The sequence below is a fragment of the Schistocerca nitens genome, chromosome 10 (genome assembly GCF_023898315.1).
Source record: "Schistocerca nitens isolate TAMUIC-IGC-003100 chromosome 10, iqSchNite1.1, whole genome shotgun sequence".
In the NCBI taxonomy this organism is placed as follows: domain Eukaryota; kingdom Metazoa; phylum Arthropoda; class Insecta; order Orthoptera; family Acrididae; genus Schistocerca; species Schistocerca nitens.
The window spans coordinates 126,321,525-126,340,023 of record NC_064623.1 but is presented as its reverse complement, the minus strand read 5'-3'; the positions used below and the strand labels follow the sequence as shown (position 1 = coordinate 126,340,023).

Here is an 18,499-nt window from a genome sequence, read left to right as displayed (position 1 = left end):
GACAACAGTCTCTTGGTTCATCTTCACCACAGCATTTTCTATGTGATGGCTCCCATGTAAGTTGTTTCGAAGTGTAATCCCTAGACAATTAACTGAATCTACAACCTTTAAACATGCAAGATTTATTGCATAACCAAATTTTGTTTTATTAATTTTAGTTTTCACATAGAGGACCTCACTTTTTACTGTTCAAACTCAAGGGCGATTATTACCACCATGCAAATTTCGTGTCTAAATCATTTTGTAATTCTTATTTGCTAGGTGGTAAACGACAATCCTCCACAAACAATGTAAGAGCACTGCTGACTAAAGCCTGAGCATTTCATATCACAACTTATGCTCAGATTGCTGTTCTTAATGCATACAAACGATGTGTGAGAGAGAGAACCCATAACACTTCCCTGTGGAACACCAAATATAACTTTATTTCACCCCACAACTTCTTATCAATCACTACAAACTGTGACCTGTCTGAAAGGAAACCACAAATTTTATCACTCAGCCAAGACAATACTCTGCAGGCACACAATTTGTTGCAAGGAACTGTGTCAAAAACCTTTCGAGAATCTAGAAATATGGAAACTCCTCAATTACGCATTATTTCTGGTGTACAAAGAGCAGTCATTTTTCTGAATCCATGCTGGCTGTGTGTCAACAAAATCACCGTATTTGAGGTATTTAAATACATTAGAACACAGCATTTTTCCAAAGTATTACAGCAAGTCAGAGCAGTGGTAGGGGCCTGTAATTCAGAAGGTTGGATTTTATTTCCATTCTTGTATATTTGTGTGACACGTGTAACATCCCACTCTTTAGGCGTGCTGCTTCTGCCAAGCAAGTAGTTGCATGTGACTGCCAAAAATTGATTCATTAGCATACTCTGAAAGCCACTTAACTTTGATACAACCTAGACCAAATGACTTTTGAGTGACAACTAGCTTTGTTACACCAAGGGTATCTACTTTTTAAGTTTCTCATGTTGGCAACTGTTCTCAGTTTGAATTCTGGAACATTTATTTCATCTTTCTTGGTGAAGGAATTTCAAAAAACTGTGCTTAGTAACTCCGCTTTAGTGCTACTCTTGTCAGTTACGTTACTACTGATATCATAAAGTGAAGGTATTGATTGTGCCCTACTGCTGTTATACTTAACATATGTCCATAATCATTCTGGATTTTCTGCCAGATTTTGAGACACTTACTTTGTGGAAACTTAAATTATTAAAAGCATCTTGTATTGCAGTTCATATTATTTTAATTTCCGTGAAACATCGCCAGTCTTTGACCTTTTATGCTCTTAAATCTGGAATGCTTTTTTCCCATTATTTCTGCAACATTGTCTGACCTGTTTTGTGTTCCATGGCAGTATCTATTGTGTTCCATCTCTCATTAATTTACTTGGAATAAAGCACTCAATCATCAAAATTTTGTTGGATTTAAACTGCATCTGGTCTACACTTACATAGTTTGGAATGAACTAGGGCTTTATCAGGAAGGCATCAAGCTAATTTACGTGGCACTGTCTCACTACAACACCCTTTTGGTCATTGATCCCAACATCCATCAGGATCTCTATTTGCTCAGAATTGTTTCTTGCTAAGAGGTCTATTATGTTATCGCAACAATTTACACTCCATATGGGCCCCTGAATGAAATGCTCAAAATAATTATCAGAGGATTCTGTGCAGGCCAGTCCAATACAAGGATGTTATCGTCATGCAACCATTCTGCTACAGGCAGTGCATTATGAACAGATGATCGATCATGTTGAAAGGTGCAATTGCCATCCCCAAATTGCTCTTCAAAAGTGGGAAGCAAGAAGGTGTTAACATCAATGTAAGCCAGTGCTGTGGTAGTGCCACGCAAAACAAGGGGTGCAAGCCCCCTCCATGGAAAATACGGGTGTAGACCATAACACCACACCAATCAAATTTTACTATTGGCACTACACATGTTGGCAGCTGACGTTCACCGGGAGTTCGCCATACCCACACCTTGCCATTGGATCGCCACATTACGTACTGTGATTCATCACTCCACACAATGTTTATCCACTGTTCAATCGTCCAATGTTTACACTTTTTACACCAAGGGAGGCATCATTTGGCATTTACCGGTATGATTTGTGGCTTATGAGCAGCCACTTGACCACAAAATCCAAGTTTTCACATCTCCCACCTAACTGTCTTAGTACTTGCAGTGGATACTAATGCATTTTGGAATTCCTGTGTGATGGTCTGGATAGATATCTGCCTATTACACATTACGATCCTCTTCAACTGTCAGCGGTCTCCGTCCGTCAACAGACGAGGTCAGCCTGTACGCTTTAGTGCTGTACATGTCCCTTCATATTTCCACTTCACTTTCACATCAGAAACAGTGGACCTTGGGATGTTTAGTTGTGTGGAAATCTCACGTACAGACGAATGACACGTGACACCCAATCACCTGACCACGTTCGAAGTCCGTGAGTTCCGTGGAGTGTCCCATTCTGCTCTCTCGTGATGTCTAATGACTACTGAGGTCACCGATATGGAGTACCTGGCAGTAGGTGGCAGCACAAAGCAAATAATATGAAAAACTTGTGTGTGGGTTTTTTTTTTTTTTTTTTTTTTTTTTGATCACATAGTGTAGGTTCAGTCGTGGATAAATCAAGTGGTAGACTTCAGTTTAGTGCTGTAATACAGTGCAGTCTACCAAGAAGATTGGTTAAAAATCACTCATACAATCAATTCTGGAATATTGCTCGAGTATGTGGGACCCATACCAGATAGGACTAACGGAGGAAATCTGAAAGCATACAGGGTAGGAGAGCACAAATGATCACAGGTTTGTTGAATCTGTACGAGACACTGAAGGAATTGAACTGAAGGCTCTGAGACAGACCTGAACTATCTGCAGAAAGTATTAAAAAAGTGCCAAGACCGGCTTTATATGATTACCCTAGAAATATACTACAATCCCATACGCATCAGTCACATAGTGATCGTGAGGATAAAATTAGAATAATTACTGCATGCAGAGAGGCATTCAAACAGTGATTACTCCCGCACTCCATATGCGAATGCCACAGGAAGAAACCCTAATAACTGGTACAATGGGACTTACCCTCCACCTTGCACCTCACGGTTTTGCAGGGTATAGATTTAGATTAGCAGCACGCAAACATTAATATCAATTCTGATTTTATATTTCTCAACATTGCAGCATTAATATAATAAAATGGTACATTTATAAAATTTATGCATCCTTAAAACCAGATCATCCACTTTATTGGCCCAAAAGACACGATGATTGTCGGGTAGCAGAACTATGCTGTACTTCCACACTGTTTGTTCAACTGGCCAAAATATTAATTTCCAGAAAATGAACTGCAGAAAGTGGATCAAAAATTTTGTAAAATGTGAACTACAATATTGAGAATCATAGGCAAGGTACTTAGCAAATGGCTCTGTACACAGACAGGCACCACAACAAGGCTCTGGAACCTAAATTAAGAAACCAATTGTCACCATAGATCAATGCAATATAGTGATACATTATTTATCAGTTTAAAAATAAAGACCACACGCAACAAAAAACAGGCGACAGGTTGCTGCAATGAGCCTGTGGCTGTAGTACATTCCCTCAAATTTGAATGTCATTTTCAGGTGTTAGTGCACACTGGAAAATCAATTTAATTTTCTGACTGCTCTTTCCAACTGATCAGTTTGAAGTCAATTACAGTAAAAAGGTTTTCTAAAAGCAAATTTAATGTGATCTACTTTTGTCAGCTTTTACACAAATAATAAGGGTTTGACTGATTTTGTAGAAATTAAATTTGACGATTTATTGAAGAGAGAGAGCTTCACAAATTTAGCAAGTCTTAACACAATGGTCGACCTTCGGTCCTTACGCAAGATGTTATTCAAGTTTCCAATGACCGAATAGTCTGATGTCGCAGTGAGGGGATTTTATGCCAAATTCTTTCCAACTGGTGCGTTAGATTGTCAGAATCCTGAGCTGGTCAGAGGGCCATACCCATAAGGCTCCAAACATTCTCAACTGGGGACAGATCCGGCAACCTTCATCGCCAAGGCAGGGCTTAGCAAAGCACCGAGACTAGTAGTAGAAACTCTCCCCGGGTACACGCGGGCATTATTTTGCTGAAATTTAAGCCTAGGACAGCTTGCCACGAAGAACAACAAAATGAGGCACAGAATATTGCCAGCGTACCGCTGTGCCGTACACAGTGCCGCAGATGTCAACCGAAGCAGTCCTGCTGTGAAATGAAACGGTGCTCAGTACCATCACGTCAGGTTGCCAGGCCTTACGGCAGGAGACAGCCAGGTTGGTGCACCACTGCTGTCCGGAGTGTCTCCGGGCACGTCTTTCGGTGGGGGGAGTGGGCTTGAAACACACTCTGAATGAGACTGGTTTTGAAGCTTTAATAGTAAATTGTACTTGTAAAGGATGTGTCACACATACCCTATTTTCACCCTTTTACATAAAATTGTTACTTTTATGATGAATTTGTAGATTACTGGAAAATAGTAGGCGAGAGAAATTCTGTCGTCCACATCCTTGTGCTACCAACCGATTGCATATTAATTTTCACATTCAGCATGCATTTACTCTAAAGGATATCAGAATCTGAAGCTCTCATTTTTTTGTGCCGCGATTTTTGCACCTAACGACTATTCAAATCACCTAGCATCGTTAGCGTGTATTGGATAATCGAATACATCTTTTTTAGTATCCAAACCGTAACTTTTGCAATATTCCCAGTTTGGAAAGTCTTACACAACAGTTATTTGCAAACTCAGGTAAAAAATAGCACATTCATTTATTTTTACAAAATATTCAACTTTGTGCTTTGTTTAATCAGTATTGAGAAGTCTTACATACATGAAACTTTCTATTTTGAGAACCTTGTGTTAGGTCACAACACACCAAGTTTCAAATTCGTCATACTGACTTCGAAATTTTTCAGGCAATTTTGTCTAAAATATTGTGGGTGAATATGGCGCATCAAATTCTTTTCATTACTATTCTTAAGAGAATGCATAGATAATAACAAGATGGCCACATACCATTTCCTTCAACAAATTATTGTCCAAGGTAACAGCTCCAAATCGTCATAAATCCACACTCGCTTTGCGCAAAGTCATACCCGGAGCAAACACGAGTAACTTTGACAAATGTTAAACTTCACCCGTGTTCATTGGTGTCACGTGCAAATGTTCACATACAATTTCATCGAAATTCATTACAATCGAGCAGGAAGGCGAAGGCGAGTTGAGAGGGAATAACTTGTCATTTAGTAGGCTTGACATCAGAGTCGCTTGGGCCTACATAATAAGCCACACACTGACCAATACTGAGATTCATACTGTTTCTGTATATCGTCTATGAAGAAACAATACCGTGTAACTGACAAACAGCCGATTTTTTGTTTTCCAGTCAGACGATGTCGTCAACCGTACGCGCATCTGCTCTTAATGCTGTAAGGCCAAATTTTTATATATTTACCATAAAAAAAATTATCTACAACAATACCGCATATGTAACAGGAAATACATGTCAATGCCGCAGGACTGTAGAGAATTAAATATCGCGTATCTCCTATCTATGGATACTGTAAACAATACTGCGTAAATACAAAAGCGCACGCAGCCACAGCACACTGTTACTGCCTTATTACATATTTAACAGTGCTCGAAAGTGGTTCCACGTTTGTAGCTTCATTCGTGATAATGGACAGCGATATAGATCTTTTTACTGAAGAAGAAATTGTTTCTCAGCTGGAATCAGCTTATGAAAGCGGAGAATTGTTCCTGAGAGGGACTGAAAGCGGTAAGAAAATTGTTTTATTATTCACCTTTGAATGTTAGTAGTACTGCAAGTGTCTTATTGTGATATAAAGCAGAACGTCGTGTGCTTTATTCATTTCTGCCAAAGATTTCTAGACTGTCCACTTTCTTGTACGATCTCCCGAAATGCAGAACAAACAACACGCGAGAGAAGTTTTAACGCTGAAGTTACATTTACCGAAGAAAAATTAATTTCGTATATAGGGTTCTCGATTACAGTTCCTGCAGCATCTAATGATGCAGGTAAATTTTCTTGGGATTATTGATAATAGTATTACTGATGCCGTCGTTCTCATAAATACATGCATTTGAGCTACATCTTTGTCTGCTTAAATTAATTTATAAATATTTTTCCATTTAGAAAGTTAAGTGGCTGTCTCCAACAAGTCTCAAAATGAAACCACAGTCACAGTTTCTACTAGAGATGACAGTACTTCACACTCATTGCTATGTGATGGTGCTCACTGTTTGCTAAACACACTGGATAAATTATCGAAGGTCACAGGAGCAATAATGATGCTGACAGAGAAGGCCAAGAATTTTATGGTGACATAAGCAGTGACAGGAAAAGGAAATCTAAATAACATCCTGAAGATTAGAAGAAAAATGTCAATAACATTTTGAGAATGCATGGACAGGTGTATATTGGGTACAAAAGAAGTTGAATTGGTAAAAATCACTCGTGATACACCAAAAGGTACGAAAATTAGGTCCAACATGTACTTCGAATGTGTGCCAGAAAACCGTTCAAAAGAAGTGTCATCAGTTTTCTTCTGTTGATAGGCAGACAGTATTTAACACATTATGGGAAACAATGTCATGGGGTCAGAGGAAGGTTTACGTTATCAACCTTGTGGACATAATTCCAACCAAACGTCCAGGAAAGAACACTGGCAAATCCAGGAGAAAAGGAACACTCATTTACCATTTGAAAAATGAGCTGGGGAAACAAAGTATGCAAAAACATGTTTCTCAATACTCTTAGGATTAAAGAATGGACTGTCCAATATTGGATGGGTAATTCTACTCACGGAATGAGTCCCAATACAGAATCGTCTCTTAAACAGACGAAGAAGAAAGATGAGAGTACCTTCATGAAAGAATTCCTGGACTTTCTTCCGAAACTTCGGTTGCATTACTGTGGGAAATCCTCCTCGAAGTTGTACCTTGAGGCTATTCTACAATCCAAACAACAACAACAACAACTGTATGTACTCTATGTGGAAAAAATGTCACGTGGAGAAGGTTTCACCATTAAGTCGGGCTACTTTTAACTTTATTTTAGAAGATGGTAATATTAGCTTATTTTCCCCCAAGAAAGACCATTGTGACTTGTGTTGGTTTTACAGACTTGGTAAGTTGAGTGAAGACGTGTGGAAGCAACACACAGAATGCAAAGAGCAGACAAAAAAAATTGCTGACAGGAAAGAAGCCCAGCAGAAGCTCTGCTCAGTGTACACCATGGACTTACAGACTGTGAAAGTAGCTCCATTTTTAAGTGCAAGTGCAGTTTATTATAAAACAAAGTCAGCTGTTCATAACTTTACAATGTATAGTTTAGAAAGTCGTGATGCAGTATGTTACTGGTTCGATGAAACGCAAGGTGATTTGGTTGTATTGTTTTGCCCCATGCATCGTGGACACCCTATCCGGAACTATTAAGGAAAATCTCGTTCAAGTCATTCTGTATTCTGAGAGCTGCACTTATCAGAACAGGAATGTGATATCAAATGCTCTTATAAGATTAGCAATTGATACTGGAGTACTGATTACACAAAAGGTTTTGGAGAAAGGCCATACTCAGATGGAATGTGACTCAGTTCATAGTTACAATGAGTGCAAGCTTGAAGGACGTAAAGTTACACTTCCTAGCCAACATGCTATGATATCTAAAGAAGCGAGAAAAAAGCCACAGCCATGTGAAGTCCATTATCTAGATTATTCCTTTTTCATCAACTACGAAGAGAAAAGTCGTGCTATTCATCTGTGTCCTCTGTGGCTCAGATGGATAGAGCGTCTGCCATCTAAGCAGGAGATCCCGGGTTCGAGTCCCTGTCGGGGCACACATTTTCAGCTGTCCCCATCAAGATATGTCAACACCACCTGACGGCAGCTGAGGGTTTCAATTAATTATCATTCATTTGTTAAAGCTACCCCAGACAACCTAGCTTTGTAACTGAAACTATGCTGCTGCCTAATGCAAATACACACAAGAAAGATATATTTACCAGCAATGCTTCCTTGTCTTGCTTGAGTTTCCACTGCCTTACTGGATCAGGATCATATCCTCTTGATTTTAGTTCATCAATAATCACTTTCTTCTTCTTGTTTTCAACAACCAGAACACCATCACATTTTTCCAAAATGAATCTCGCTTGGTTACTCAGCCTCAAAGATTCTGCTTGCAGCATTCCTTCTAAATAGCCCTTGCGTTTTTCATAGTAGGTCAGTCTCAAATTGAAAAATTCTTTCAGGATTTGAGTAACTGAGTCGAATCTTCTGAGGCACTGCATGTCGTCAAACGCACACTGAAAAAGTAACAAGACATGTCAGTGTCAGAGGCTACAGTTTTAGCATTTCCTATTATTTGACAAACTACAGCACTCACCATGGAGGTAGTCATCATTGTAGTTTCCAGTTTGAAAAATTTGTGCAGCCCTTCCTGTTCTGCTTTCCGCAATTTTTCAGGATCAATTTTGACGACAAATCGCACTGTTGTATCAGTATTATACTCCTGAAAATGCCTGAAATACAATAATGCAGGCTGAAAATTATCCTCGCTGTTTATGACATTCGAGCGTACTCCGCCTTTAAGTCAGAAACAATCAAACGACAAGAGAGAGAGAGAGAGAGAGAGAGAGAGAGAGAGAGAGAGAGAGAGAGCTGTTAGACTACACAAACACTGTTCACATCAAAACTGTCTTCCATTTCAGTAGCAGTGGAATAGTGGATGACAGCACTAATTATCCACGTACAATACGTCTGTTCTAAATGCCAAGTCTGCTATTGCAACATGGCAGATATTTCGTTGCCTGCAAATACCATCCTAAGACACGTTACAGTTTTAATACCAACAGTGGACATACTTAAGAGGAAGCCAGAAGAATCTGATGAAGTGGCATACATCTGAAAAGGTCATCATTGTGAGAGGGGTAATTATCAGGAGTCCAAGGCAACCCACACCCCACACACACACACACACACACACACACACACACACACACACACACACACACACACTACAGATGAGCTTGGAGTCTTTAATAAAGTTTTTACACTTAGATTTAAAATTCTGCCTGTAAAAAAATTCCGGTGCTTCAACAGATCGAAGACAGGGTCTTCCAACACAGAGCACTTCAATTTGACCGTTTCAGTTTTTTTTAATGATTACCCACAAGCTGTAGTGTATGTGAGTGGTGTGGGGTGTGGTGTGGTGCATTTTCACATAAATGAAACGAAACTACCATTACTGGGCTGCTGAACTACCCCACACAGTTCATGAAATGCCTCTTCACTACCCTTGAGAGACTGTGTGGAGCACTTTAGCTGCTGCCTGAAGCTTTTTTTTATATTAATGTATTTATTCTTTTTCAATGAAGGAAGGTGGGGCTCCTAACATTACACACACATGCTAGACTCAATCTTTCTGCCAGAATTGTGAAGACAACAAGTACACAAGAGGTGTGCTTATTTTCAACAGGGTGGTTCAACATCAGCACACTGCAAATGCACCCATGGCAGTTGTGAGGCAAGTTTTACATGGACATCCTATTTCTAGTTTTGGTGATTTACCATGGCCACCAAGATTATTAGAACATGCCTCACAACAACACCCTAAATTTAATGGAATAGAAAGCTGTCATTAAAGTAGGAGGTTTGTTTTACCAACACCTGTTGACCCAAGTTATGAGACACTTCTGGAAGAGTTTAAAATTGCATTTGAGAGAACAGCTGCCACACACATGACAATGTCACGCGTGACTGTATACATCAAGTACAAGATCTTAATCCTCGACTTTGTATAAAAAAGAAATTCTTCCAAAAATCAATAAACTGTTGTTAATTTGAAAACCGCCCTTTTCCTGTTACCAAACTGCACTACATAAATTAGGTGAGGAAATATACAAAAGATAGAGAAAAAGATGTACAGATTAAAGAAGACCACTAGCAAGAGAGAAGTAGAAAGGCCCAAGTATGAGACTTAGGGTAGGGTCTAATGTGATCAAACTATTTGTGCTGGACTTCTGACACCTTAGCATCTAAATTAAGGTCAGCCTCTTTCTGCAACTTTTTATCTCTGTATATTTTTGTCATTTTACATGACCCTATTTATCACAGAACATGATGCAGCCAAATGTTAACCTCTAGAAACCAGCATCTTCATTAACTTTGTATTAAGTAGTTATTTTTAATCTTCTAAATGTTTGTAGGGTTGTAAATTGTTTCTAGAATCAAGATGGTGTAAGCTGATCCTTCACAGCTGGGATCTGCGTTGACAGCTTTCAACAGCTGAAGGCAAAAACAATAGCAGTCTCTAGAATCCAGTAACAATGAGGTGCTGCAACAGATACACCTACAAAATCACACAATTGACTGGTTGCAGTAGCACACAATTGACTGGTTGCAGTAGGCACACAAAGCTGCTGTACCCAGCCCACTGCAACTGTAAGGGATCATCTTACAGCAGCTCACCTATAGCAACAGCTTGGAAGAGGGCCCTTTATGAAGCCTCGATGAGGATTATGGGAATCTACTGTTGTACACACCATGCAGCTGTTAGCACCTTCTAGCTAATACTCTTCATTACCAGTTTGTGGGGAACAGACAGACAAGCAGACATTCAACCTGCATGATGTATTGAAGTCTGCAGTCATTTCTAATGGACAAGTCACACAAAGGCAGTTTGAGTGTTAAATGACATTACTGACATGAGGTCTCCAGTGACAAACACCAAGAGAATTGCAGTGTTGATCCCGTACTCAGGTTTGCCAGCACTTAGACCTGGCCAGACTGTGGTGAGTGTAGTTTTAGTTACGTTTAGCACTGTTCGTGTGTGACACTGTACTACTGAGGTTCTGACAGCCTAGCGTACAACGAATAAGGATGTCCATCCTATGACGACATACACATTCTAGAGATGTCCATATTTCTATCGTCCACATATAAGAATACTGGTTTAAATGGACAATGTGGACTAATACGCTTACTTAAAGTAATCAAAAATCAATTCTTATATCTGGAGGGCTCAGAGTTGAAGTTAACAGAGTTCCTTTTTACTGTTTCTCAAGAGAACCTATCATTTCCTTGGTGTAGTACTGAAGTAAGTCCATAGCTAAATATTCATTAGCCAGATACCTCTTTCTCTCAAAAGTAGTCAATTGTTTTCAGAGCTGTAGTGGACCAAATCCACATTAGTCTTGTTTTACGATACAAATTCACAATGCATCATGCGTTATTAGCAAGCATTTGAGAGAGAAATTGTGAAACAAAGCATGTACTTCTGTTTACAGACTCTTACACAGGAAAAAATCAAATCACCAAAATGGCCCTAACTGATTAAACTAGATCGAGCACCTGACCTTAAAAATAGAAACTATTGATTAGAAGTAATTCTCCATTCTTTTCTAGCAATTTGCTGACATTCTTTAGTTGTTAGCTGTACTGTCATATTGGCCAACGTCACAACTTGATTCCGTCCCCTTGGCGAGTTCTATCTTTGACTGATCGTCAGGTGGAGTGTCCATAATTTGTACACTTCTACCTTCCCAATCTATCTGCAGTCTGCTCCCACAGGTGTCCTCAGAGCCTGACATTCTGAACATTATCTGTAGCTGCATGCTCCAAAAGGAAAACCATATCCACTAGTACACCCGACAATTTGAGAATGCACAGATAAAAAGTTCAGTAGCATTTGACAATTCACTCTTTCCTAAAGATGTTGAAGCTAGTATGACAGAATAATACATTTACATGCCAGATGATTTGATTAAAATTGCAATATCAGCACAGAGGAATAAAATTAAATTCACATTAGTTTTAATGTTCAGAAATTGATTTCTAAGCACTATATCTTTGGAAAACTTCCCAATAAAGTTACCACAAAGACAAACATAAGCTGGCTGAGATTTCAATCAACTCTGTACTTCCTTTTGAGGGATTAATCTAGAAAAGAAGGGCGACGGCAGCTTTCGCAAGATCTAGAAAACATGCACTATATTTTCTTGATCAGTCCAGTACATTAATGAGGGTGCAGAATATAACCGCCATGGACAGGACTGACTTTTTATCAATTGTGACAATGGGTGAGCCATGAATGCTATTTTTTAATCTGGAAACAAAGTGCCTGTTCATTTAACCACACACACAATAGTTAGCACCGCCAAAAAAATTACTAGCAAGCACCAGTGGTGAAAAACTGATAAACTTTGTTGCTGAAGGCACTACGGTGACAGGTGCATCCTACAGAGACATTACGAAGAGCAACGTATCTTAAGCATTGCAAGTAAAAGGTAGGTGTGTGTGTGTGTGTGTGTGTGTGTGTGTGTGTGTGTGTGTGTGTGCGCCCTTTCACTAACACCAGTACACAACACTGCTGTTTCTTCGTGACAGTAACTGAAATCATTATCCATGCTGCCTATTTACCTAACAGGACTCTTAGCGACTTTTGGATGTTTCCAATGACGAAAGAGACACTCTTGAGTTGCACATTCACTAGCCGTGCTGCTAATGTTTCAGCAATTTTCCAGTGATCAAACGAGACTCCTGAAGATGCATTCACAGCGGCCACGGACTCATGGCATCGACACTGTGAAACATTTGCACATCTGCAGGGAGATTATGACGAGAAGTGACTTGTTTCACAGTCTGTGTGCGATTAGTTTGTGAGGAAAAAATCTGAGGTGTTATAACTTACATGCACCTTATAAAGCCAATACTGACGGTAAGACAATTTCAAATACTTTCCTGTAAGTTTCAATGGGAAGGTGAACATGACATAGCTACCATTTTATCCTCCAAGCTACAACTAATGAGTTATGATGAGGATGATTAGGTCCCATACTCAGTTCCAAACACATCTAAAAACTGAAAATTATTTAAATTGTATTGTTAAGCCAGCCAACTACTTTACCTTTTCAGTCAATATGCTCCATGGCAATCAATGGTGTCTAGGCACCATAACACTTACTGATGAAAAGGCAGGAGACACTAAGTGCTACAGAAGCTGATAAATGACAGCAGATACCAATTACAGATAATGGGATTTTCCAATCTAACAGTATGATAAAACCTACAGAATAATCATTCTTTGTTATAGTAACAAAGACAGACTATAACCCTAATCAGTAAGTTATATTATGAGAAATTCTAATAGAGACATAACACAATAAAACAAGCAACAAATCGGGCATCTTAAACGAAGATTATACGAATGCAACCTGAAACAGCAATTACTAAGAGCAAAACTAATAAAAACAACACCAGATGTTGCAGATACGACAGGTAGTCAAAGCCTTTATTATTACCAGCTAGAAAAAAGAATGAAGTTACATACATAATTGTTTTGTACAAATAGTTATCAAGTATAAGTTAGTGAACAATCATTTGGTCCACAGTGCTGCCCAGAGGTTCCAAAAATACAATCAAAAGGCTAGGCAACTAATGTTTCATGCTGGCCAGTTAGCCATGGTCAAAACTCATCCTGGAGTTCAAAAATCAATAAAGAAACTAGAAATATATATTATCAGAACTCTAATAATAAGAAATACCAAATCCAAAGGCCTAACATCAAAGAACCCTGTTACAGGAATCATTGAAGAATGTTAATAGTTATGCGTGTGCACTTACGGAAATTATTGTCTCAAGCATAGCCAAATTAACAAGAAAAATCTTTCAAAGGCAGAGATAAGACTGCAATATCAGAAACGCCTTTGCATTGAGCTTCTATGGTGAACAAGCCAACAAGAGCACCAAGTGTCACAAGCGAAGGTTGTAACCTAACAGAGCAAGACTCCCACACTGTAGTATACAAAACGTTCTCTTTAATAAAAATCCCAATACAATAAATTTGTTATGTACTTACACATTTAATCATTGTACATTAACTATATATATATATATATATATATATATATATATATATATATATATATATATATATATATAACAGAGGGAAACATTCCACGTGGAAAAACAGTTTGTTGCGAAAGCTTGAATTTTGTGTGTATATTTGTGTTTGTTTGTGTGTCTATCGACCTGCCAGCGCTTTTGTTTGGTAAGTCTCATTATATATATATATATATATATATATATATATATATATATATATATATATTTTTGATCCACAGGATGAAGTATTTTAATAAAATCGAATAAGATGATGAAACTATGTGATCAAGATACTAATAGTTTTCATATTACTGGTTTTTAGCAAGTATTTAAATACTTTTCTACAAGAAATTGATTAAGCTGTAGCATCACTATTACATGGAATTAAAATACCTATTTTTAGCAAAAACTTATATTTTTAAATATTAGTTGTTAAAGAGGTTTACTTTACAAAATTCTTCAGCAAATGACTGCTTTGCAATCCACAAAGCAACTGATTGAAAATTTATTTTCTGTTATCTATGTTGTCACATGTGAAGTTATATATACAAAACTTTTTCGACTGTAGATTATGCGAAATTGTAATAAAACTGAAAATACCAAAAATTGCCAACGAGCTATTTAAGGGCTGATGCTAGGCCAAAGCAATTAGTAGTTGTGAGAGTTGTTTTCAGGCTGTTAAGGTAGAAGTGTTGATTTATAAAGCTGTAATGAAGATATCTATAGTGAAAAAATTCCAAGAAATGAAAAACCGCATTAAATTTGGTTGTCAGAGGACTGTATGTATAAAATGAAACTCATTACCATATAAAAAACTCCAAAGACAAGTAACCACACTGTTTCTGCAGTGAACAAAAATGATGTGCTGATTTGACAAATAATTGTTATCTTCTGTCATTAAGGTTAAGTATTCTAATCCCAATAAATGATTTCATACTCCAAAAAATTTTATCATATACAACAATTTCTGTAAATTAATGGAAGGATTGCAATTTCTGACCTGCAACTTTTAATCTGTTTGTGTCTTAACTAGGAACCACTGTGTTTCGAGGTTCGAAGATCAACATAAAACAGCAGCAACAACAGTTGGCGAGAAGGGGGAAGCTTCCCCAACTGACCAGACTAGAGCCTGTGGAATTACTAGACAACACGCACAAAACTGACTGACAACTGGAAAGCTTTTGATTGGCAAATTTCAAATGACTGGCATTTGGATAATTGATGCCTATATTTTTTTTCTCCCTCTCCCCAGCACTGCAAGGTGCTGAAGTATTGTGATGGCCCTAACCATGTGGTGGCTGCTATGGGTTACTGTGTGTTCAATATGATTGCAACTTCCCTGATTTACTGAATCAAAGTGTATACGTGGACAAAAAAATTACAGTTTTTCCCAGGAGCAAAAACACTATCCCAGGATTTAAAAAACAGTTTTCCCTCAGAGCAGTAAAAGTTACCAATTTTTTGAATAGCGAAAGACTTATAAATCAGCATAGAACTACCCAGCACTTTAGGAAATGAAACCCAACAAAAAAACAAGGCATTTCAGAAACATCTTTCATTCGCAACAACATTTACAGTGCCTAATTTGGTATTACCAAAGCATGAACACAGATTCCATCAAATACAGATTGGTACCTTCCAAAACAATGAAATCTAGACTGCCACACGCTTTTGTCAGCCAGTCATAGCTTGTGCCACCTGAACTCCCCAGCCATTGACAGCACAAATGAAGAGCTCAGGACAGACAATGATGTGAGCCAATAGCAACATCGCTGTCAAGTAGCACGAGCACACAAGTAGGAAAAGCTAATGATTTAAATTAATATAAAGTAAAACTTGCTCAAAACGGGATTGCCTGCGGCTAAAATAATTTTCCAAATTTGACAGGTTTGGAGACTACAAAAAACTCACTGGGGTATGTAAAATTTGTCAGGTATCGTGCACTAAAGTACAGTAAAAAGTTTTAATTATGCATATACTGTACTTATGTACCTTCACTCCAACACAGCATATTTTCATTCACTGTAAATTGAACAAATACACTAATTGATAAATAACACAGCAATTCTATATTTTTACTCTGCAACTTTTTGCACCATACAATACTTCCAACCAGTTGGGAGAACTTGTGTGTGCTGCAAATTTCATACCATTGTTTATGCATGCCAGATGTTGAAAATACCGCTACAGTTGTAAAGTTCTTTTATCATCACTATCACATGACCTGTTTCAGGCTCTTATACGCCCATCTTCAGGTGTCACACTGAAAATAGCAAGAAACAGGAGATACTTTTTACACGTAGTAATGTACATAAAAAACAAAATTTCTTACGAAATTTTTAAAAAGCATTTCAAAACCACTAGTCGGGCTAGGTGCTGTGAAATCTATGTTAATGCAAAAGTGACATCAGATAGTGCTACCGATGACTGCCTGTGTACAGAAATATACAAAGAATACCATGACACTTGCACTTTGTATAGCGACTTCCCTGTCAACAGATGGCAGCACTTTTGCCACTAGTTTACCAGTTTGCTTTCTCCTTCGCATCCACTGCTCCATGCTCTGCACTCATTGGTAGCACAATGCACCTCATACGTCCACTGTGGCACTCAGGGATCACAGCGTGAAGTGGAAGTGTCCTGGTATTCTTTGTATATTTCTTGACAGATGCAGTCGTCTGTAGCACTGTCTAGTGTCACTTTCACATTAACATAGGTTTCACAGCACCTTACACGACCGGCAGTTTTGAAATGTTTTTAAAAAACTTTTGTAATAATTTTTTTGATTTTTATGTGTATTGCTACGTGTAAAAAGTATCTTCCACCTCTTGCTATTTTCAGTTCGACATCTCAAGATGTCAAGTAAGAGCCCGAAACTAGTCATATGAAAACAAAAAATTTTACAACTGCAGTGGTATTTTCAACATCTGGTTTAATGCTCAGTTGCCAATGTTCCTTCAACAGTATTGTTTATGCATGCAATGGCTTTTCAGGCGTATTAATTTTTCTAGGAACATCATTTTCTTCCTCCTTTTTCTCCTCCTGCTCTTCTATTTCTTCTTCATCATCCTCTCTGTTGTGGATTTCTATTAAATCTGTTGCTAAGGCGAAAGTGGAGTGAATTGACAAAGTCATCACTTCGAATGTAATCATCTGCACTACATGAAATGTTTTGCATTTTCATTAATTCAGCAATGGCTGTGGTATTTTATTGAACTTCAATGGCCACAGAAGTGTCTTGCTCTTGAACCCCAAACCCGGCTTTGTTGAAGCACTTTGTGACAGTTTTGGGTTTGATTTCCTTTACTGCCACACCAATCCAATTTACAGCATCCAGGACAGAAACTGAAGTGCTAGAGCAAACACACTTTCGGCTTCTTCAACAAGAAGAATGTGAGATTGCATCAGTAATCGCCTATAATGACACTTGACTGTGTAAATAACCCCCTGATTCATGGGTTGGATGAGGCTGGATAAACCTGGAAGGAACCAAGCCAATTTAACATTTGATAATGTTACTTTCGGGTGGCAGGTTGCACTGTCTAGGAAAAGGAGAACTTGGCAATTTCCTTTTTTCATTCTGACATTGAAAGAGCCCAGCCATTCTTCCATAAGACCACTCACCATGAATGCTTTTTTATTGCTTTATTGCTTTAAACTGTGACTGCAAGCTTAATTACACCTATGTTTTTGAAACTACACAGTTTTGCCACCTTTCCAATCGCCAGTTACTTCTCCATTTCACCGAACATATGTCCACACAACAGTACTACGAGTCTTTCCTTGGACATTTTTCTGCTGGTGCACTTTTCACTTCGAATCGCTAGCGATTTTGAAGGCAGAGCGCAATGAAACAGTCCTGTTTCTTCGGAATTTAACATGTATTTCGGGTCATAATTTACAATTAAGTTGGACAAGTATTGTCTTCCATTCTGTTGCTACATTTTCCTGCACATCCTTAGCTTCCCCACACACTCCATTCCACACGATGATGTGCCTAGCTTTGAAATTGTCCAGCCATCATGTGGATGCCTTACACTTTGTAATTCCAAGCTCTTTAGCTACTTTCAGAGCCTCACTCTGCAACATGGGTCCAGATAAAGGTAAGTTTTTTTGCCTACGCATTTATCAACCATCCCACATTATTTTGTTAATTTCTTCATTTCCAGTCTTCTCCGCTTTTCTTTTCATCTGCCCATTCCCTTTCCTCTATTAATCCCAAATATTATCCCTGTTTTTCAAAGCCTCATAAATGTGTGTTTTACTGCATTTAAAACCCAACATAATTTTGTGCACAGAGAGAGAGAGAGAGAGAGAGAGAGAGAGAGAGAGAGAGAGAGAGAGAGAGAGTCTCACTCATCTCAATTACATTAACCTTTTCGTTAAGTGTTAAGGGCAATATATCATTTGTTTGACATCAGGTTACCATCTCTCTTTAAGTGCTACTAGTCAACTTAAACTGGAAGAAAATAATGACATTGCCAGGTAAAACCACTGTTTAACAGAATAATACCCACCTCTGACTGCACATTACAGCAGTGA

At 38.3% G+C, this 18,499-nt stretch overlaps 1 protein-coding gene across 1 annotated transcript in view; it reads right to left on the bottom strand.

The window, feature by feature from the left end:
- The window catches only part of LOC126210389 (DNA topoisomerase 2-like), a 173,359-nt gene that overhangs the window by 52,729 nt on the left and 102,131 nt on the right, over positions 1-18,499 (bottom strand). The window contains exons 17-18 of the mRNA XM_049939618.1: positions 8,460-8,595; positions 8,080-8,379 (exon numbers count right to left, since the gene is read on the bottom strand). Coding sequence (XP_049795575.1) covers positions 8,080-8,379; positions 8,460-8,595 — 436 coding nt within the window. The remainder of the gene's footprint in view (positions 1-8,079; positions 8,380-8,459; positions 8,596-18,499) is intronic.